The following is a 24,387-nucleotide window of genomic DNA, read 5'->3' on the forward strand; positions in this document are numbered from 1 at the left end:
TCTCACAAAGAAGTTGACGGTTCCATGGTTGGCTCATAATGATTTTTGGTATGTACATTTTTTTTGTTACTTTCTCTTCTTCTTTTTTTAGCTTTTTTAATTAGTATATTAGTTTTTGCTGAATTTGTGATTTTGCTGAAACACCATTCCACGCCAAGAGTTTCACATTTTGCACTAACAACTACAACAACAAAAATGAAACATAAATAAATAAATAAATAAAAATTAAAACAAATAAATAAAATTGTGATGACATCGTTAAATAACAACTCCAAAGCTTCTTTTTTTTTTTGGTTGTATCGTAATTTAAAAATTGAGATGAATGAAAAATACTATGCAAAAAAAAAAAAAAAAAATTGAAATATAAAGAACTGTTATCAAAGAGTGATAAAAAATTGAGATGAATGAAAAATACTATGAAAAAAAAAAAAAAAAAAATTGAAATATAAAGAACTGTTATCAAAGAGTGATAAGTTTGAGATTTGAAAAAACCGTGATTTTGATAGGAGAAAAAATTTTTTTTTTCTCTAAATTAACCCAACACACTTCCCTTAAAAAAAAAAATTTTAAAAAGTAACGGAATGTAATTGAGAGTATTTAAGTTTAAATATAAAACATAAAATATATTTTTAAATTGAAAGTATTTGAATTCAAATAGAAAACAAACTTTCCCAATAGAGAAGAAGAGATTTAGAAAAAATAAAATAAAAACACATGAGAATTGAAAAAAAATAAAATAATTGGGTCGTGACAATTGAAATTTTGAGGAAACCGCAAATAAAAAGAATGGAGAGATAATAGGCTATTGAAACCGACTCATGGTATTTCTTGCACAGTTTTCCTATGGAAATCTTTCTATTCCTGTTTCATTACATATTCAATATGTTAGTTCTCCAGGCATATTGTATTGTAAATTCTTCCAAATCTTTCTGAAGCATATAAGAATAATGAAAAAGAATTGAAAAACACAATAGCAATCCATCTCAAAAGCAAAATCCAAGTGGGCCTTGCAAGACCATCACCGATGCATTGCTATCAGGACTCAGGAGGGTCAACGGCACCACCTGAGGGGGGGAAAAAGTATAATATGGGGATGAACTCAATGGGGATCTGACAGTGTAGAGAAATAGTACATCAAATTTTTATTCTATTCATACGGGGGCCAATGCAGCTTATTGTCCCCAACTAGTTCATTCTTACAACAGAAGTGGAGAGGCTTCCAGCCTGCTACAACTAAAATTACAGATAAATGCATTTTCAGGGATCCTGATGCGGTCCCAATATAAGTTAGGCAAAAACAACAAATAAACATCATGAACTATATACAGCTCAATCCAATAACACAAGACATACAGAGTACAGTTACTTCTACTCCCATCCCGCCCCTATTTCCATTATGCTCTCTCCTCGTGTTCATAATTTTGGAGATGAGGGATTGATGGAAAACTCTCCATCACATTCTACCTGGCCAGTTCATCACAGCCAACCAGCCCAAGAAACAGAACCAAAATCTCCACATCCAGGTGCTTCAATTTGCAAAGGACATAAGGTTCACCGGCGTTGCTGGCAGATCTGGCAGATGGTGGCCGACTTGACATTTGCAAATGTGCAATGTTCACAGGACCAATGGCTTGAGTCGTCAATATTTCTACTGGAGCTACTTGATTTGGATGCTGTACCCTTGCCCCTACCACCTCTCCCCTTACTACTCCCACCACCCAAACTTTTTGAGCTAGTTGTCCTGCTGCAGGCACCATGAGAGTCCACATCTGAAAGTCCGTTCTCTAAAGCGCGGACTAAATTCTCAAAGTAGTTTCGAGTCACACTGTTGCCATTAAAATACAAGACAATGAGTAACAGAGAAAGCCCCACTATAAGTCTGTCTTAAACAATAAAGAATAGGAAAAAAATATAAAGAAATGAAGCTTCTAATTAATTAACAACTTATAAATTCTTTTCAGTAGGTTGGCCTTCAACATGAAAGCAAATTAGCATGAGAGGGATGAGTTTAGAAACTAGGCCTAAAAATACAACACTGATGTGGCTTTACCACAAGGCGGCATAATCAAAGTTGATTTTCGTAAACAATATAAAAAGTGTGAGAGCTTATCTAACACCACTAATAACCCTACTAAGTTCTTAAATTAAGTAAGAAAAATGGTTCTAATACTCTAAAATTCTAAATAATCCTGAATTAAGTTAACTCTTGGTCCAGCCCAATTATCCAGATAAGAAACCTGGTCAATCCAGCAAGTTTTGTGCGGAACTCATTGAAATCCTTCGATGGGCCCTCTGCATTGAGGTAAACTTGTAGCTCCTTCTCTGCACATTGATGAAGTCGCTCCAACCCAGACTCGGCTTCACCTGCATGACAAATAGATCGTAATGGAACAAAGCAAGATGAGATACAATGTCAGCTTCCAGCTGGATGAAATTACATACCTTGCAAGTACTCAAAGAACTGTCTCTTAGCATGTTCATGCTCGGATAAGTAATATCCATAGGCGTATGTCCATTTCAGAACTCGCCGACATTCAACAATCTGCATACACAGCATATTTTGGTGAGAAAAAGAAATATAACTTCTATCATGAAATGCAAGAACTAAAGATTTACCTGTAGCCAGGCCTCTGTTATGAACTTTAACTGTGACTCAGGTTGGCACTGTATGTCGCTTAGCTTCTCAAGCTACAAAAATACACGGATATAAGCACTCTTGACGACTTAGAGAAGCTAAGATTTACTGAAAGAAAACTGCTGTTAACCCTCCCGACACTAGAGAGAGAGAGAGAGCTAACATGTGAATTTGTGAATTTCAGAACTAGCCTACAATGATTAGTTGCCAAGACATGGACATCAGAACATATGATTAGTATCACTCTTCACACAGATGTAAGGAAAGACACGCTATCTTCTAGGAAGGTTTCAAGTTAAATAAAATGTGAAAAGAAGCTTTATACACAAGTTATTTTAGTGTAATATTAAACCCATCCATTTTAATTGAAATCCCAGAAGATCAACCACACCAGCATTACTAGCCAACAAACTGATGGTAAGTAGTTCAGCTTACATGCACAGTTTGCATTTGCTGCAGGTCTGCGAGCGCTTTTTGCCTAGACTGCAATGAGGAAAGAAAAGTCATTAACTATATAATTTACAGAGAAAATAAAAGAAAAGAGAGCTAACATGTATGCTCATACCTAATGCTTTATCTCCTGTTTCTATTCCTTTCTAAATCGTGTTTGTAAACTCTATTCCAGTCATGTTTTTCAATGTACCAGATTCCTTACAACCCATCACTGATACAAGTTTGGCAATAGATCACCAAAAAGAACCCATTATCTAGTGTGATACAAAGAAAAAGCAATTCATTTTATTTCCCTCTAGGTACTAAAGTATAGATTCAACTTCCCAATAGACTTGTTTGGAAAAAGATTGCCACTAAAAGTACCAATTATCTGGTGTGATACAAAGAAAAAGCAATTCATTTCATTTCCCTCTATGTACTAAAGTATGGATTCAACTTTCCAAATAGCCGTGTCAATTTGATAATATTCAAACATGGATTAAGGTATTAATGCCAGGTGCAAATAAATGTACAGCTCAGATTTCCCTAATCCATAGATCTTGGGGGGAGCTGAGAGAATAATCAGTGTCCAGATTTTCATTATTACCCTAGAGTTTTACAAAGTACCTATACAGAGGAAAATCACCCTTTGATTTTAAAATAATAATAAATTTTACCGTGAGGAACATAGCAAGTATGTAATGGGTGATGTAAGAAGTAAAAGGCTTGCCACTTTTACCACTAAAGAATTAAAAATGGCTATATACATGTATGTGCACTCATCAAGGTGCAGCCCAGTAGTGGAAGGCTTAGGATGAGTTGTAGATCTAGACATCCTAGGTTCAAATCCCACTAGTTCTCCTAAATTACCTCATACACGGTTCTAACGGGTAAGGTCAAGGGTAGGTCCAAAGGGCCATACCACATCATCACTGATGAAGTCATGGAAGATTAATATGCTAAAATTTGCTATTACTTGCAAAATTCGCCTATTCAAGATTTCTTTTATTGGGTCCTCGTGTGAAGTCCAATTGAAGTAAAAGTCATGTCATTTTAATGGTCTAAGTATGAGTCTTTTAGGGTTAAAACAATTTTTAATTTGGGTTTTGATATTACTAGTTATGGTCAATTTTATATTCAGGGGAAAATCTGTAATTTCTGCAATTCCTACAAATTAAGGGTACTTTGGTAATTTATTTGAGTCTAGGATCTTCGAAGGTATTCCAAGTATCTTAGGTTTATTTTTTCTTTGGGTCCAAGTTAAGTATTTATTAGGTTTTATTTTACCAATCAAACTTGTAGTCCTAATACTGGTTGGAATCATTTTACTATTAGTACAAGTAAAGATTCTTTATATATATTGTGCTCAATGATTTCAAAGGTGATAGAATGGGTCGAATAATAAAATTGAGTGTTTTGAGCAATAGGCACATTAGCCTTTGTTTGGTTTTTTCTCCTCTCTTCTTCTTTTCTTCTTTCTTTCTAAAGTTAGTGTTCATGACTACTATTCACACAGAACTGGACAGCCCTAATTTCTCTCTAAGTATTCTCCTTTCCTAAACCTAAAAACCCACCTCGAAAACACGTAGACAAATTCCCTAATTTGTCCCACAGAAATATATATATATATATATCAAACCATATTTTAACCAGCATGTTGCATATTTATAAGTCATGCTTCAACCGTACCATAAACAATGCCCTACTTGAGAAAGGAAAGAAATGATCAATATAGGGAACACAAAAGAAAATTTCCAGCCTCAATGGAAGTACAGTTGATCAATCTTACCATGCTCTCAACCTCAAAATTATTTTGCCAGATACATCTTAGTTACTCAGCTCAACACAATTTCCACACCCATATGCATAGCCAATGAAAATTGGAATGTTCTAATGATCCTTGTTCCACTCAGTTCAAATTTCAAAGCCATCTCCCTCATTCAGATCTCAGGTATGATTCATTTGTTGTTGAGAATTTTAGTACTTAGTATCCATAATTTTCATAACCGGACCGAATCGGCCAGTTCAATCAAGTTAACCGGAAACTGGAGCTCCATCCAGTTTTTTGGAAAATTCTGGAAAAAATGAACGTGTGGACTCAAACCAGGTACCCTACACAAGAACCAGCGTTTACTTAATCCTGAATAATAAATCTCACGACTTCTATTTTCATAGACTATTAATATCTGAACCGATTATGAAATGTAGGTTGCTTTAATATATCAAGAGTGAGATCTAATATAATGGTCAAAACCTCAGTATGTAGGGTGGTAACCACACGAAGTGTTGAGGAGACACATATTCTCTCGACAGAATCCATAATCTCTTTCTATAAAGAGAATATTTCCTTGAGATAAGTTCAGTGGGAAATGGTTATCCAAGGTGCTAAGCTTGACCACTTTAGTAAAGAGTTACTAAAGTTTACATTTAATGAAACTAGATTTCATAAAATATATGAATAACTAGAGATTAAATTGAGGACTCAAGGAATAAAATAGTGATTTACAAAGTGACAGTTTATTATGATTTTATTCATTATGGATATTTCATGAAAGGGTCAAATGATATTATATTTAAGTCTTAGGATATAATTTATTGGTAAGGCCAAGAGTGTTTCCATAATGGTACCTTTGGGCTAATCAATCAAGAGTTGACAGAAGCCCGAAGCATTTTGCCCGTTCAAACAACGTCTAAAGGAAGACAAGCTTTGATAAGTAAAAACTTGATTGATTAGCCCAAAGGTACTTTGATAAGTAATAAGATTTATTAATATAAAAAAGGGACATAGGGAGTGTACAGGGGTTAGATACAAAAATTACAAGAATCAAAAAAATCAAAGATAATATTTATTATATAAATTGAATTAATAATTTTTATTTTGTCACCATTTGACCTTGGTTGAACCTTAATCCAATCTCAAAAACCTTGAGCCTCTCCCTTTTCCAGCTCTTTGAAAGGTCCAAGTTTCAAAACAACGTTAGTATCTTTAACATTTTTTTATAGGTAATCAGAGAACTGTTATTAATGAGAAAAAATGAAAAGAAAAGTTGTTCATGATGATGAACAACAAGAAATAGATGTAACAAACAGCAAAACAAAAGAAAGGGAAATCAAAAAGATAATCTAAGGGAAAACATAAACTCTGAAAGAGACGAATAACCAGTAAAGCCCCAATAATGAGACCACTCAAAAAGACTGCCCTAGCATAAAACCTTTAACTCATCCAACGTCTTCTCCATGTTCTCAAAGGAGCGACGATTTCATTCCAACCAAACAATCCACATTAAGCACCCTGGAATCAAATTCCAAATATTCGAGTTATGCTTCCAAGTAATTGATGCCAGCAAGATAACACCACCACCGATCTTGGCATAACCCAATGAATACCAAAAGCTTGAAGCATGAAGGACCATAAGGTATGTGTAACAGGACATTGAAGCAGAAGATGGTCTACCGACTCCCCATCACCACAACACATACAACACCGATTTACCAAAGAGCGATCCTTACGCATGAGATTATCCAAAGTAAGAATCCAATCGTGAGTAGCTGTCCACAAAAAGAAAGCCAATCGCTTAGGAATCTTTGGTTTCCAAACACCCTTCCAAGGAAACAAAAAATGCAGAGTGCCTTGAATTTCTTGGTAATAAGATCAGGTATCAAACTTACCATCTCCTTTGAGCCGCCAACGAAGGGTATCCCTCTTATCCCCTCGAGGAATACGAGGATGGATGAACTAAAGTAGAGAGAGATGCAACTAGCTCCCAATCTTCAAAAGCCCTATAAAACCCTAAGTCCCACACTCTAAAAGTACCTCCTTTCGGAGTCCACAAAACCTCAGAGATGCATGCATCATTGGTAGCTGAACACACATAGAGCTCAAGATAGAGATCTTTTAGGGTATTATTCCCAATCCATCTATCATGCCAAAAGCGGATACGGGAGCCTCCACCCACTACAAAAGACAAATACTTAAAAAAACTCTCCCACCCTTCATGAATGCTTCTCCAAAGACCACATCCATGAGTCCTCCTGCACACTTTCATACACCACCCCCCTTGACCCTCACCATATTTTGTGGAGATAACTCTTCACCAAAGATAGGTAACTTCATGCCCAAATCACCACAACCATTTCCCTAATAAAACTTGATTAAAGGACAACACACTTCTTATCCCCAAACCACTCAATTTAGGTACGCACACCTTTTCCCAAGCCACCAAAGGATATTTGAAACTCCCCTCAGAAGACCCCCAAAGGAAATTCCTCTGAATACGTTCGATTCTAGCAGCCACAACTTTAGCAACAGTGAAGAGAGATAAAAAGTACATTGGAAAACTTGAAAGAGTACTACTATGTAATGTGAGCCTACCACCCTTAGATAAATAGAGGCGCTACCACCCTAAAAGTTTCTTCTCCATCTTCTCCAAAATAGGATTCCAAATCAAAGTTGTCTTAAAAGAAGTTCCCAAAGGCATTCCCAAATATTTCATAGGCAAACTCCCCACTCTACATTGAAGAATACTAGCCAGTTCAACTAGATTATTCACCTCCCCAATAGGTACAATCTCACTTTTCCCAACATTAACATTTAAACCCATAAACACCTGAAAACAAGACATCGCCAACCTTATGGACAACAACTGATCCCTAGAGGCATCACAAAATAAGATAGTGTCGTCCGCAAACAACAAATGAGAATCCGCACTCCAACAAAATTCACTGCTCCCACATGAAAACTCAGAATAAGGTTATTCTCCTCTATCTTCTTCAAAATTCTGCTTAAAACCTCCATTATCAAGAGAAACAAAAGAGGGGGATAGTGGGTCTCCCTATCACAACCCACGAGAACTTCCAAAAAAACCTTCAGGGGATCCATTTACCAGGACTGAAAAACGGACTAAAGTAACAAAAGCCTTAATCCACCCCCTCCATTTCAACCCAAAACCCATTCGGCCCAACAAATAAAACAAGGCCTCCCAGTTAACATGGTCATATACTTTTTCAATATCGAGCTTGCAAACCACCCCCGGTAACCGGCTCTTCAGCCTACTATCCAGACACTCGTTTGCAATGAGCACTAAATCCAAAATCTGCCTTCCACCAACAAAAGAATTATGAGTCTCAGAGATGAGATTATCCAAAACCGCCCTCAACCTGTTTGCCAGCACCTTGGACAACAACTTGTACACACTGCCACCAAACTGATAGGGCGGAAGTCCTTAATGTTAACAACATTACACTTCTTAGGGATTAAAGTGAGAAATGAAGCATTTAAAGACCGTTCAAACACAGAGTGCCAATGAAAATAATCAAAAAAATCCACGACATCCTTTTCCACAACACTCCAACAATTATGAAAGAAAGCCATGGTGAAACCATCAAGACAAGGGGCTTTATCACCCTCCATCTCCCTTAAGACCTCGATAACTTCCTCCTTCTCGAAGGACAACCTCTCCTCTGCAATACAAGAAAAATCTAATCTGTCCATAGTAGGGCGCCCCAATTCAGTTTCCTCATACAACCCCCAATAGAAGAGAACTAACTGAGAGCGCACCTCCGCCTCATCCTCATAAAGACCACCATCCACCTAGACCCTCTTAATTTGATTAGCATTTCTATGAGAGTTTTCTAATCTATGAAAGAAACGAGTATTTTTATCTCCCTCCTTCACATACAAAGCCCGAGATTTTTGTCTCCTGGAAATTTCATCAAGGGAAGCCAACTATTCTATATCTCCTTTGAGTTGAATACAACGGAGTTGATCCTCATTCAAAAGACCCAGCAACTCCTCTCTCGCATCTAAACCCATCAGTTCAGTCAGCAAATTTTTCTTCCAAAGAGCCAAGTCACCAAACTCCTCCCTGTTCCACTTTTTTAAGTCAGCTCTCAAAGCCCTCAGTTTTTTAGCCAAAACAAAACCCGGTGAACCCACAAAACTGTACCCATTCCACCAATGCTCAGCTTTCAACCACATATTTTCAAATTTAAAGACACTCCAACCACGTCGAATAGCACCAACTTCCAACAAAAGTGGGTAGTGGTCTGAAATAACACGAGGAAGCACCCTTTGGGATACATTCTCAAAATGTTCCTCCCAATCTAGAGAAACCAAAGCCCTGTCAATTCTTGACATGGAGGGAAGACTAGAGTCTCTAAACCAAGTGAAGGAAGCACCCTCTAAGGGTAAATCAACTAAAGAATTTCTCTCTACAAAGTCCCAAAAAGCAAACATAGCAAGACTAAACGACTCACAGCCAAGCCTTTCACTTGGGTACCTAATGATATTGAAATCACGTACTATGCACCATGCCATGGCCCATCTGGCACGCACCTGAGACAACTCCCACAAAATAGCCCACTGTCCATCATCATTGGGGCCATACACACCTGTACAAGCCCAAACAAAGTCATCCACCACTCCTCTCAGTAAGACACTAACAGAAAACTGTCTAGCAATAATATCCAATTTTTCAAAAACAATCTTATCCCAAATCAGCAAGACCCCTCCCGAAGTCTACACCGTGTCCAAAATAGCCCAATCAATGAAAGGACTACCCCATAAACTCTGAACAAAAGCAACATCAGTAGAAGATACTTTCGTTTCTTGAAAACAAACAACATCGCACTTCCAATATTTTAGAAGATTCTTACAAACCTCTCTTCCGGGGATTGTTAAGCCCCCTTACATTCCAAGAAAGTAGTCGTAGAGTCATTTACAACTACCAACAACCCCTACAGCAGTCGAAGAAACTCCTACTCCTACTCCTAGAAGAGACACCCTCGTAATTAACATTAGAGATAAGCCCCTTAAGCACCCTGAGATCTCATGACCCTAAATTAGCCGGTCGCTTGGGCACTCCAACATCAATCACCTTGAGACACTCCTGTTCCAAAAAGCAAAACAGAGCCAAACATTGAGCTTCGTGTTTCACAATAGGGAACCCCACCATGTTGTAGAAATTTTTCATCAACTGGGACACCCAATTCGAAGGTGGCCTTGACTCCGTCACTTGAGTTCCTTTTGTAGAGCCCTGAACCAACACCAACTCTCTGAGATCATTGGGTTTCTAGCACACAAATATCTCTCTCCACTTCCACAACTATGGTCAAACACTTCACTGGACTCCCACGGAAAGAGATGAAGCCCAAAAACTGACTGAAATTCCCCAACAAAACCCACTGTCATTTGTCGCGCCAAATCAACATGGTGGTGACTCCTCTAATCTTCAACATGATCTTCCCCTTCCACAAACTCATCTTCAACCCCATTACCCAGGTCTGAGAGAGGAGAAAATCGATTTTGAACCCACAATTGTCGTCGTTGCCGAGCTACCCACCATATCACCGATGGACCCAAAGTCACGAAGATATTGATACAAAATAATAAATATGCAATCTCAACAATCTTAAAGACGTGTGGGAAAGATGCATCGCATATATACACGAGTTGGGAACTTTTTGGATACAGATGCAATTCAATCCTTTTTCCTGGCAATGGTTCCTTTTGACCTCCCTTACAACTCTCCAAATTGATACATTAATAGTTAAAGAATAGGCGCAACCCCAAGGGGTTGGTCCGATAGTTTTTCAAGCCTAATATTATCCATGAGGTCTTCGGTTCAAGTCTCCTAGACAACACCTTAGGGCCACCCCTAAGGAGGATTAGTTAGGTGCTCTAAGAACTCTACACACCCACATTAACAAATTTGGTTCAAGTGCATAGATCCTATCTGGTTAATAAGAATTTCAAATCTTGAGACATTTAAATACTTAAAGAGTTTAATCTCAAAGAGTTAAAATTATTTAGACTTAACATTTATGTTATTTAATATGCAAGAATTTACATTGCCTAACATTTCCTAATTCTCATATTTCATGGGAATTGAGATATCAACAACCAAGCCTCAATTCCAAAATTTCATGGGAAGTCAGATGTTCTACGTAACTGTAAATCTCAAGAATTTTTCCAAACAACCAACCAAATGTTCCTGATTTCTAGGGAATTAACGATATGTATTCCAAATAATTGCATAACAAACACACCCTAGTCATGTACAATTCTAAGACTACTATATCTTCTCCCTTGCCATTACAAGAAAAATACTTACTTTGGGATGAGGGTGTATTTTTTTAATAAGTAAACTTTATCGAAATAAAAAGTGAGGAAATACAGAGGAAAGAAGCACATAGGCAGTGTGCTAAAGGTAACAAAGGAAAAAAAAAAATTGATATGAATCATTTTAGCTAAAGGTAACAAAATGATATGAATCATGCCAATATTGCTCTAGTTTTGACACATTAGTACATACCGATTGGTTGGTTGCCCATCTTTCATAATAATGAGTGTACCTCTCTAGGGAGTTCTTGGCCATCTCCCTTCGCTTCTCAGCCTCATCATACTGCAAGCAAAAGAGTAGAAAATTCTTAAAACATTGATTAAATGTGCTCTTAAAAGATAATGCCAAAATATTATATAAAATATTATGCAAAAGTAAAAAAATTAAAGGGAAAAAAGAAGGAATATGTTAGTATACCACTCCTTCTTGCTTTGCTGTTTCGTAGCGATTACATGCATAAAAACCACCGGTCCTCTCACCATGGTCGGACCATGCACCAAGGCAAAGCCTGCAAGCATATTTAATGTATGTAGAAAAATAAGAAAAACAAAATTGTATGGTTAAACACAAAATTGAGAGAGACGAGAACATATGCATAAAGAAGAAAATAAGCACTCTAGCAGCGCAAAGGTCCTGACTATAAAGCACTTTCATCTTTATTGATTAGATAACATAAACGAAAATAACAGAGCAGTTAAATCCAGGTTTCTAACATACAAATGATTTCTATAAATCATAGAAAATAATAAATCAAAGCAAGTTCCACACTTTAAGGTCTGGTATATGAACAAAATCAAGACTAGAGAATGAGGATGATTTAGAACAAGCTTATAAACTTACCAGCAAAACTCGAATTTACAAGGTGGCGTGCATGTGATATGCATACAGCCTTGGTTTTTCTCAATTGGCCGCTTGCACTTTGGACAAGGCTTGGAATTAGCCAATATCCTGAAATTTATACACCACAGATATAGTTCATCAATGTCTTAGAATAAACATTAACAAAAAAAATTTCTCTAAAATTTTTAAGCGATAGCCAACGCATACCAGGTGATTGTGACTTCCCTAGGCGATGCAAAACATGGGCACAAAAGGAAATATAACAATAATAACAGGGAAAAGCAAGGTAGTCAAAGGAAAAAGGCAACCTTAAGGCACCAAAGCATTGTATAGCCTGAGGTGTGAGGCAACAAAGAGCGCTAGCTCAAGTAAAGCAAGGCGCCAAATTCTACATATATTAGTTATAGATATAGAACTTAAATTGTACGTACATAGTGTATTGAAATATTATAATAAAGTGTTTCTAAAAGTGATGCATGAAGTAATTAGGTCTATCTAATGATTTCAAAATAGGATTAACATGGTTTAGGCTCTATTAGTCATTCTTACAATAGGTTTTACAACAAGATTCTACTATATATTAATTAATCTAACAATAAGGTTTACAACAAACTTTTTTATAACATGCTTTTCTAAATTAACAATCTAATGACAGCATCACAACAGCCTTAAATTAAAAATAAAATAAAAATAAGGCTCTTGCCTTGGCGCCTTTTTCAAGGCTAATGCGATCGCCTTGCTCGCCTAGGCTCTAAATGCAAGTGCCTCACTAAAGCCACCTTGCCTTAGAGCCTTTAAGGTGTCGTAGTGGTGCCTAGCCTCGCCTGGGCGCCTAGACAAGCGCCCGACTTGCTTTTGACTACAATGGGGAAAAGGAAAGGAAAAGGAAAAAAAAAAAAAAAACCCTCAAAGATTTTGAGATTGGGAGCTTAGCACTTACCCAAATACCCCAGCCCCAGGTTTGTAATATTCTCTTATTTCATTCAAAAAGGACACAAATATTGTATAACAACCTAAAACTATAGATTAAATTATGTTAAGGTAAGGAAATAAAATTTACATAGCACAAAGTACTCTTGGATCCAAATATTAAACAATCAAAAAATTATCAACAATCAACTTTCCAAATTTATGTCATTTTTTTTTTCCTATAAGATACCCCCTATTTAAGTCACTCATGTCAATGCATGGCATTCTAAAACTCATTGGTAGGGGGGGAAAAAGTAAAATATAAAAAGAGAGATGTTTTGGACTTTGAACCAATATACCCTATTTACAACAAGGAATGGGAAATTTTGAGAAAAACTGAATAAATATACAAGAAATTTGAATAAAAAGTTTCAATAATGAGTTATAAATAACTTTATACTTAGGTGATCATTTAGCTCCTATAATCTTGGCATATAAATTTTAATTAAAAAATCAACACGCCAGGCCCTTTTCTTATATATACTTCCATTGTTACAACAAGGGAGGACGGGGATTCAATCTCTGATTCTCATAAAGGAAACTAGGCAAGCAACACTCCAATCTTTACGCCTTTCCAAGGGGTAGACAATTTTTTTGTTTAATGCTTAAATTGTACATTCAGTTAGATAGATTTAGGAGGCATTTGATGGTTTGGAACAATCAATAGGCAAAATCAAGGGTTTTTTAAGTTTTTGTTTCAATGGATCTTGTTCCATTCTTTAGTTGGTTCTTCCACATCTTTTCTTTATTTTTTTTATTTTTTTTATTCTCTGAGTCTTCATATCTCAACACTCATATGTTCTTTCACTTTTTAGAGATGCTTCCCTTATACTTCTTTTTCTTCACAAAGTGATAAAAAAAACTCTTTTTTGATGAGTATACTTTGTGTATTTCCTGTTTACTAAGGTTTTACCCTCTTTTTTTGATAATTACTCATCTTGGCATTTCTTAATATACTTTATTACTAATTGGAAAAAGAAAACCAGGCCTTTAGAGAGGAGAACAAGGGAATTTGCCCAGGTCAAGCAGTAGCCAAGGTAGTTAGTGCCTGGACTGACTGTATTTCCCCTTTCAGTGTAATTGTGCACATCTCACCCAATTTATAAAGAAGGTTTATTCTGACCCAAATCCCAGCAGTTTTGCTCTGAAGTACTGCAAACTCCTATTTAATAAGTACCTTTTGCCAGCATTTACAAATAAATTATTCTAACAGGAAAATGCTTAAGATACCACGATTTTGTTCCATTACCAATTCATATTTTCAGATTCAGCACTATTTTTCAATATCCACTTTGCCACAGTAACACAATCAACTGGGCGATGAGCTTCTTCAGTACACTGCAAAGGCAAAATTCTAATTACAAAGTGCCAAATCATGAAAACCAAAAAGCATCTGCACATATTCCAATTAATGAACAAAACCAGTGCAGAGTTAAACAACCCAAAGGAGACCCCGTAAAGAGAATTATATTCCAGCACAGATTACTCAAAATACATCGATTGAAACAGCTGAATAATAAATCAACTTGAAGAACTCACATTCCAGCAAAAGCTATATGAGCAGCGGCAAGTAACATCATAGCTTCCACTACCAATAATAAAATCTACCGCATAATCACAGCCTGGAGCCGGACACCATTTGGTCTGCAAAAACCAAGAAAATGATTGTTTTTATTTTGCTGGCTAATTGTTTTACCAGAAAATATATTCACACTAGAGAAAACCTATACAGTTTGTAGTCAATGTTTAAAGGGCCAGAGTATACAGATTGTTTTGATATTTGCTGGCTGTCTGATTCTTAATGCCACTCATGGCTAAATGCATCTCTGTGATTTTAATGGGAAATATATCTATTAAAATCCTTGGTTTATTGTATGAAAAAACAGACCATATATTATCTGTGCCAACTAACTACAAAATTTCTATTTCTCTTTTTTGATTAGTAATAAGATTTGTTGATATAAAATCTTAAGGAGACTTAGTGTTGCCTCTCACCCAGGCACCTAGGCAAATGCCCAGTTTGCCTAACTACAATGAGTAGTAATGGAGATAATGGATCCCAGCCTTAGCCCCCGTGAACTACTGAACAAGACAGATGGAGAACCGTTTACAATTTGAGACCCTAACCATAGATATAAAAGCACAAATCCACCCCTCCACCTCTCTCAAAACCCCATATTGCCCAACAAATAAAATACTTCAACCCAACAAACATGGCCATAATCTTTCTCAATATCCAACTTACAAATCACCCGTGTAATAAGGCTCTTGATTCTCCTATCCAAACATTCATTGGCAATTAGGACTGGGTTAGGGATTTCCTGCCACCTATAAAAGCATTCTGACCCTAAAATAAGTTCCTATCAGGAAGGGATTTCCTGCCACCTATAAAAGCATTCTGACTCTAAAATAAGTTCCTATCAGCAAACCTTTGCCAACAATTTACACATGCTTCCCACAAAGCCAATAGGCCAAAAATCCTCCTAATATTAGTGGCATTATTCTTTTGATATTTGATAGTTACAACAAGGGAAGGGCGATTTGAACCGTGGATGAACTAGTTAAGCTACAAGGCTCTTGGCTATAAGTGACATTATTTTTTTTAGGAACTAATGCAATAAAGGAAGCATTGAGGGATTTTTCTAACTCACAATGTCAATGAATATTAGCAAAGAAAGCCATCACAACAACTTCAAACACTCTCACAAGGGTATCAATTTTATCCAAGAAGGAAGACACTGCGAACTGCCCACAATGGTATTAATACACACCAACTCAAAAGTCAAAACCCTCCCTTAACATGCTTTAACAAGACACCAAGAAGCTCCCACAAGGGTATCAATTTTATCAAACACCCATCATTCCCAGAGCAACATCACCCCCCTTGCTGCATTATTACTGCCTAGGACTACCCAATCTACAAAAAGACTACCCTATAACCTTCGAACAATAGTAGCATCCATTTTATCAGTTCTTGTCTCCTATGAACAGACCACGTCACATCTCCAATTCTTCAACAAGCTCTTCAAAACATTCCTTGTCAACGTTCACAGCTTCATTATTTAAATTTTAACAGCCACATTCCAGTCTCCTTCTCAACCCCTCAACTGGTTGTTGTCTATGGCCTATCATTTTTTTTTAATAAGTAAAAGTTTATTGATCTCAAAAAAATGGAACACCCTAGTAGGGAGTGTACAAGGGGTCAAACAATCAAGAACAAAAATTACAAGAATCTAAGAAATCAAGAAAGGATGAAAAGGATTGGTTCCGCAATGTAGTCAACCAATCCATTAAAGTTCTAAAGAAAAATAGCTTCAAGTCTGATATGGATCTCTCCTTATCTTCAAAGCACCGACTATTTCTCTCCCTCCAAAGGCACCACAATAAGCAATGGGGAACCATAAGCCATATATACCCATTTTGATGACAGCCAAAACTATCATAATTCACATAGGAGATAAAAGCTTTCACCTTGAAACGCTTTCGGACATACATTCCACATTTGTCATGTGCCACCTTTCAACCACTTGTTTTTTTATTTTTTCGATAAGTAATAAGATTTATTGATATCAAAAAAGGAACACCCTAGTACACAGGAAGTATACAATGGTCAAACAAATCAAGTACAAAAATTACATTTTTTTTTAATAAGTAATAAGTTATATTGATATAAAAAAGGAACACCCTAGTACACAGGGAGTGAACAAGGGAAAGGAAATCAAATACAAAAATTGCAAAAGTCTAGGAAATCAATAAAAGAATGGAAAGATTGTTGTTGCAAAGCAAACAACGAATCCCTTAAAGTTCTAAAAAAGAGAAGTTTGAGGTCCGGAATAGATCTCTCAATATCTTCAAAACATCTACTATTTCTCTCCCTCCAAAGACACCACATTAAGCAATGAGGAATGATGGACCAAATGTAACCATTTCGATGACGACCAAAGCTGCCTTGCCAACACCCTAACAGCCCCAAAACAACGAGCGGCATAACCCAAGTTATGCCAAATAGACCCAAAACCGTGGACCATAGATCCATAGCAAAAGGATAATGAAGGAATAGATGGTCAACCAATTCACCATTTCTCTTACACATGTAGCACCAATCCAAAATCCACACCTTCCTCTTTCGTAAATTATCAATCGTCAGGCATTTCCCTAAGGTAGTCGTCCAAACAAAGAAAGCTACTCTAGAGGGAAGCTTCTACTTCCAAATACTTTTCCAAGGAAAACCAAAGAAAGTGTTGCCAACTAAAATTCTATAATAGTCTCTAACCAGGAAGCCCTTATCTTTGCTAGGTATCCAACACATTTTATCCTCACCTAGCCCCCTTAAATGAGAACCATATATGGTTTCCATGAAGACTGACATAGCCTCTAAATCCCGATCATGCACCCCCCTAAGGAATCTCACATCCCAAAAGAGGACATCATTGGCGGACTTCATAAGCTCAGCAACACTGGCATCCTTATTCCTGCAAAATCTAAACAAGTCAGGATATCTAACAGCAAGAGAAGTCTCTCCACACCACCGGTCTTGCCAAAACTTCACTCTAGACCCATCACCAATATCATACAGATAAATCAAGAAATTCAAGAAAAGAAGAGAATTATTGGTTTCACAAAGCTAACAGCCAATCTACTAAGGTTCTAAAGAAAAATAACTTGAGGTCTAATATGGATCTCTCATTATCTTCAAAAAACTTACTATTTCTTTCCCTCCAAAGACACCATATTAGACAATAGGGAACAATTATCCATATATGACCGTTCCAATGACAACCAAACTGCCCTTGCCAACAAGCTAGGAGCCCCACAACTGACTTTGGCATAACCCAGCTTACTCCAAATAAACCCAAAACCATTGAGCACAAATCCATGGCAACCAGACATGGAAGGAAAAGATGGTCAACCGTCAGACATTTCCCTTAATATCCAAAACTTCCTTTTTCTTAAATTGCCAATCATCCCCAAGCTACAATTCAGACAAAGAAAGCCACTAAAGAGGGGATCTTCTACTTCCATATGCTTTTCCAAGTAAAACAAAAATCATTAGAGCCCACTAGCATACAATAATAAGCATTAACCATGAACCCCTTTGTTCTATCTAGTTTCTAGCTCATTTTATTCTCCCTAATCCCCTTTACAGAAGTGTCATATATGTTATCCATGAAGCTCAACAGAGCCTCCAATTCCCGACTATAGGCAGCCCTAAAGAAACTTACATCCCAATGAAGGATTCCATTAGTAAACTTCATAAGCTCAGCCAAACTTGCCTTCTTATCTCAACAAAATCTAAATAATTCAAGATAGCTTACAGCAATAGGTGTCTCCCCACACCATCAGTCTCGCCAAAACTTCACCCTCAACCCATCGCCTATTTCATACACAAAATAACGAAACAAAGAAGGCTATCCCCGATTGATATTTTTCCACAAACTAACACCAAAGGGACCAGCAACTGAACCACTTGCATTTTTCTTCCTTTTTCAATACATTCTTGTTAAAAGTTAAAACCTTCAATTGAGAATCCAACATACTTACTAAACCCCCATAATTTCCTCAACACCCATTTGGAAGATTCCCTCTTAACCATGTTGTCTCCTTCAGAAACCATAGTCATGCCCAATTATAGACCCCCAACAACTTCAACACAGAACAAGGGTTCACAATTCAAAGGGTGTTATTCCTTACCCCCAAATTCATGCAAATTTTTATTGTCTATATAAGTCCTAAGAATAGTTCGTGTGGATTTCCATTGCATTGCTTTAGTTGATAATTTTAATGTTCATAATTTTGCATTCTTACTAAGAGGGCAAATTGAAACAATTTAAAATGTTCAGAATTTTAAATGAATCTATGTTTAATTTGAAACTGTCCTTATATGCATGTGAGGAGCCCACCCCAATCTTCTTCAGCATTTTTTTTTTTTTTTTGATAAGTAACTGAAAATACATATTAAAGAAAAACACAGCCCCGTACATAGGAAATGTACAAGACAAGCAAAAACATCAAGAAACCAAATTACAATGATCAAACAAAACAGGAAGAGATAAACAAGAAAAAGATGGTATAGCTAAACACCATTGGAGAAGAGAAAAAAAGAAAAAAGACTTAAACTCAAGAATGGACCGTTTGTAACCCTCAAAGCTTCTGACATTCCGTTCCCGCCAGATACACCACATCAAACAGTGCGGCACCATCCTCCATATAACTATATTATGATGATGCCTGAAGTTACAAGACCAACAATCCAACAAGTCCACTACCCTTTGCGGCATCACCCAACAAATACTAAACAAGCAAAAGACCATACTCCACATCTCAAAAGCCAAAGGACAATGAAGAAGGAGATGATCAACAGATTTCCCACACCTTTTGCACATAAAGCACCACTCCAGGACAACAAAATGTCTCTTCCAAAGGTTATCAATAGTTAGAATCTTGCCTAAAGCCGTTGTCCAAAAGAAAAAAGCTACCCGGGGGGGGACCTTCGATGGCCACACCATTTTCCACAGGAAGTAACTGGCTGTAGATCAAGACCATACACGAATCCAAAGATTGTGACTCTTGATCATTCACTAGGCGACGAAACTGTAGGTCCCAAAAAATTCTCCCATTAGCAAAGCACATAACCTTAGAGACTGAAGCATCCCTTGTCCTACTATATTATATAAATCTGGAAACACCTCCTTAAGAGGATGGTCCCTACACCATACATCATCCCAAAACTTCACACGAGAACCATCACCCACATCATACCGAATGAACTTAGAAAAATACAGCCAGCCTCTTCTAATGAACTTCCACAAACTAACACCATATGCTCCAGACACGGATTTTGTACACCAACCACCCAACTCATTCCCATACTTCGCCTTAATGACCCTTCTCCAAAGAGCATCATTCTCCGCACCATAACGCCACAACCATTTGGCTAATAAGGCAAAGTTAAACCTTCTCAAGCACTGAATGCCTAACCCTCCATTCTTCACTGGCCTACAAACCTTCAACCAACTTACTAAATGAATTTTACGTTCGCCACCGATACCATTCCAAAGAAAGTCTCTTTGCAAATCCTCCATCCGCTTTGCCACCTTAACTGGAATAGGGAAAAGGGAAAGAAAGTAAGTAGGCATGCTAGAGAGGGTACTCTTAATAAGGGTAACCTTGCCCCCCTTATATAAATACAATCTCTTCCAACTAGCTAGCCTTCTCTCCATCTTTTCCAAAATAGGATTCTAAACCGTCTTATCTTTAAAGGAAGCACCCAACGCAAGACCAAGATATTTCAACGGGAGAGTTGATTCTCTACAGCCCAAAATCTCCACTAGCTCATGCATATTAGACACATCCCCAACTGGAATCAATTCAGACTTATCTAAATTAATTTTTAGCCCTGACACCTCCTCAAATCTAAAGAGAATCCCATGCAGAACTGTTATATGATTGTTGTTAGCATCACAAAAAACAAGAGTATCATCCGCAAACAAATGAGACACCGTCAACAAGGAACCATTTGCATTCCCCACTGAGAAGCCCGAAAACTGACCTGCCACAATAGCTGCATCCAACATACGACTCAAAGCCTCCATGACAATATCAAAGAGAAAAGGGGATAACGGATCACCTTGCCTCAGTCCTCTAGTACTCCCAAAGAAGTCAAAAGGACAACCATTGATCAAAATGGAGAATTTAACGGTTGATATGCAACACCTGATCCATCTTCTCCACTTATCGGAAAAATCACATTGTTGTCACAAAAAAGGAGAAACTCCCAATTCACATGGTCATAAGGTTTCTCAATATCCAGTTTGCAAAACACCCCTAGAACTCCTGCCTTCATTCTACTGTCTAAGCACTCAGAAGCTATAAGGACAGAATCCAAAATTTGACGACCTTTTAGAAAGGCATTCTGAGTTCAAAGATGATACCGTGAACCACCCTTCGCATACGATTGGCTAAAACCTTAACAATAATCTTGTACAGCCCTCCCACCAAACTAATAGGCCAAAAGTCTTTGACATCCACGCATCATTTTTCTTAAGAATGAGAGCAAGGAAAGTAGCATTGAGACTCTTTTCAAACACCGCGTGAGCATGAAAATTATGAAACACATTCATAATATTAGTTTTCATCAAGCTCCAACAAGACTGAAAAAATTCCATTGAAAAACCATCCGGACCTAGCGCTTTATCACCATTGAAATCATGGACCACTCTATAAACTTCATCCTCATCAAAGGGTCTGTCCAGCCAATTGGCATCTTCCTCGGATATGCTAGAAAAGAAAACCTCATCCAAAAGAGGTCTATGTACCTCATTCTCCGAGTATAACTATCTAAAAAATTGAGAGATGCACCCCTCAATGATCCCCTGATACATGGATAACTCTCCGTCCACCATAAGCCTATCGATGGTATTGCTTCTTCTATGAGAATTAGCAATACGATGGAAAAATTTTGTGTTCCTATCTACCTTTTTAAGGAAAAGAGCCCTAGATTTCTACCTCTAGCAGATTTCTTCCAACAAGGTTGATTTTTCTAACTCTCCACGAATCCGATCCTTTTCCAAACTCTCCTCCACTAAAAGCACACGATCTTCCTCGATAACTTCCAACACATTGAGATCCTTCCATAAATTCTGGACCCTGAGACCTATATTACCAAACTCCTCCACATTCCATCTCTTCAAATCCAATTTTAACATCTTCAGTTTGTTTGCCAAGAGAAAACTAGGCGAACCTTGGAAATGGTATGACCCCCACCAAGAACACACCCTTTCCAAAAAGCCCTCATCCTTTAACCACATATTCTCGAACCTAAAAGGTTTCTTACCTCCAAGAAGATTCCCACCCTCTAGAATAATAGGAAAATTATCTGAAAGCAACCTAGATAGCCGACTTTGACAAACAGATGGAAATTTCTCCTCCCAGTCAGCTGAAAGAAGGAATCTGTCCAATCACATTAAAATCACCTCCCACACACCAAGGCACTTCCCACCAACTACAAACGCCTGATAACTCCTCCCATAAGAGACATCTGTCTCTATCACAATTGGGCCCATAAACACCAGAGAAAGCCCAAACAAACTGGTCCACCATGTTTTTGAATTTACAAGAGACTGAGAAATGACCCACTGCTTCCTCCAACTTCTCCACAACCCTATTATCCCACATCAATAACACCCCACCTGAAGCACCCACAGATCCCAAAAAGAGCCAGTCCACATGTTGACCTCCCCACAAACTACAAATGACACCCCTATTAATTAACTCCATCTTAGTTGCTTGCAGACAAACAATATCTGCTTTCCACTTACGGATCAAACTGCTAACCCGAAGCCGCTTCTCCTGCTCATTCAACCCTCTCACATTCCAAGAAACAAATCTTAAATTCATTGATGCACTACAACGGCCCGATCCCTAACTGCACTCCTGCTCCTTTCTGCCTCATTCTCCTCACCCCAAGAATTCAATAAATTCTTTAATTCACGATGCCCTTTATGCCCAGCCTTAACCATCTTCCTCTGAGAGGCTACCTCCAACATCCTCTTTTTTCTACGCTCTTCAAGAGCTAAGAGCAAACCTGTAACTTGTTCTTCGAACCCCTCCAGTGAGGTCCCAACAGATTTCTAGAAAGCTTTTATTCTATTAGTTACCCAAAGTGACAACTTGGAGTTGTCGACATCCACCGTACACCCTCTCTCCTCAACCATAGGGCTCTCCATAACCACTGAGTTATCCACTACCAGAGGTGCCACTTCAAGTGGTTCACCTAAATGTTCCCACATCAACAGACCCACCTCAGAGTCCCAAGTCTCACCTTCTGACCCCAATTCAGAGGTAGCAGAACCCACAGCACCATCATACTCAGAAGCCTAACTACTAATTTGACCCTCGTTAACAAGAGAATCCATACCTGGATTAACTACACCCTCCGAAGCAATCTAGTCTGACACGAAATTAGGAGAACGAAATGCTGAAAGTGGGATAACTATTTTCCTCCCATCCCAAAATTCAATCATCCAATCATTGGAATTACCCCAATTTTTGCTCAAATCACCAACAAAATCACTAAGGGAAGGACCAAAATCCTGTGGTGCTTTGGTGAAAATTTGATCTGACTTCTCCGATCCCTCTGATTGCTGAGAAGTCCTTGCCGAATCAGCCTCAAAATTCCCCTCCTCGGACCCCATCCCAACCTCGTCCCTCACCGGTAATCTACTACCCACCTTTTGGACCGACAGCAAAGCTGGCAGCTTGCTTGAGATCATCTACGGAAGCCAAAGAACAGAAGGAGCCGCCGAAGATGAAGATCCCAAGCCTGGAACCACCAGGAGAGGCACTGAGAGAGGAGAATCGCATGCAAAGGAAGAGTTCTCACAAGAAGAAATCGAAGACCCGATCCCGAAAACATGGCAAACCGATACACTAGGCTGAAGAGAAGACTCACGCAACTGGACATCGGTGTTGCAAGCAGGAGAGGACAACTTAGGCGAAGCACCTGATGACTGGGTTTCATCGGATTTAAAGAAGGGGGGTTTAGAACTAACACTAACACATAGTGGCTTAGGCTGAAAAGGCAAAACCTTATGAAGCCCAGCTTGGGCTTTGGGTTTCCAAGATGCGTGGGGCCTTGGCCCACTTCCTTTTGTTAACACAGTTTTAAAACAGTATAACTTATTGTTACCACTGGGCTTCACAGCAACCGGGCCCACCTCAATAACCTTAGAAGAAATCACCGGCCACTGCCCATCATTCCCACGTTCCACGCGCAAGGAGATATCCAAGGTCGACGAAATAAAACCACTGCTACACGCAGCACCCTTAATGACTGACGTGACAACCACCCCATCACTAACCTTTTCAATCCCGGAATTCCCTCCCCAAGAAAAATCTGGATTCAAATTTTGAAACCCTGACATCATCTTCTTCCCTTTGTAAACAACACCTTTAGGATTTTGCCGGAAATTCTGCAACACCCCCACCGGCTTCATGGTGGTTCTTCTATGCTAAGCACCGAGTTTCTGGCTAACCGGAAAGATAATCTTCCTCAAATGGACACCAAATCTTCTCCAGCCACTCCCCAAGTTCCCTTCCGGTATGACAATGGAACCCCTCCGGCGGCCTTTGTCTAGTTTAGAGAACAACAGAAAAGTGCCATGGGCATTGGAGCCCAACTGAAGGATAAACGTTCTATCTCCCTCCCGAGCCATTCTCACAAACTGACCTGGCTGTTGCTTGGATGTCAACTCCTCAACGTGAGACAAAATTCTCTTCGCACTCTCCTTACCCATACAGACAAAACGAGAGGTTTGCCTACCTCTTTCAAAGATACAAAGAGAGAAAAACGAACCCCCTTCCTCAACAGTGAACTCAAAAGTTTTAGATTCA

At 38.2% G+C, this 24,387-nt stretch overlaps 1 protein-coding gene across 2 annotated transcripts in view; it reads right to left on the reverse strand.

Moving 5' to 3' along the window:
* Positions 1–1,117: 1,117 nt before the first annotated feature.
* The window catches only part of LOC112030746 (probable E3 ubiquitin-protein ligase ARI8), a 37,792-nt gene continuing 14,522 nt past the window's right edge, over positions 1,118–24,387 (reverse strand). Inside the window, exons 6-15 of one of the 2 annotated variants that reach the window (XM_024063411.2) lie at positions 14,536–14,640; positions 14,246–14,334; positions 12,028–12,135; positions 11,605–11,695; positions 11,380–11,469; positions 3,071–3,118; positions 2,617–2,688; positions 2,443–2,542; positions 2,238–2,364; positions 1,118–1,825 (exon numbers count right to left, since the gene is read on the reverse strand). In XM_024063411.2, the coding sequence (XP_023919179.1) occupies positions 1,552–1,825; positions 2,238–2,364; positions 2,443–2,542; positions 2,617–2,688; positions 3,071–3,118; positions 11,380–11,469; positions 11,605–11,695; positions 12,028–12,135; positions 14,246–14,334; positions 14,536–14,640 (1,104 nt within the window). In that variant the 3' untranslated portion in view covers positions 1,118–1,551. The remainder of the gene's footprint in view (positions 1,826–2,237; positions 2,365–2,442; positions 2,543–2,616; positions 2,689–3,070; positions 3,119–11,379; positions 11,470–11,604; positions 11,696–12,027; positions 12,136–14,245; positions 14,335–14,535; positions 14,641–24,387) is intronic. The other variant, XM_065762553.1, reaches the window with a different exon arrangement.

Source organism: Quercus suber, unplaced genomic scaffold (genome assembly GCF_002906115.3).
Source record: "Quercus suber isolate HL8 unplaced genomic scaffold, Cork oak 2.0 scaffold_463, whole genome shotgun sequence".
NCBI classification, from domain to species: domain Eukaryota; kingdom Viridiplantae; phylum Streptophyta; class Magnoliopsida; order Fagales; family Fagaceae; genus Quercus; species Quercus suber.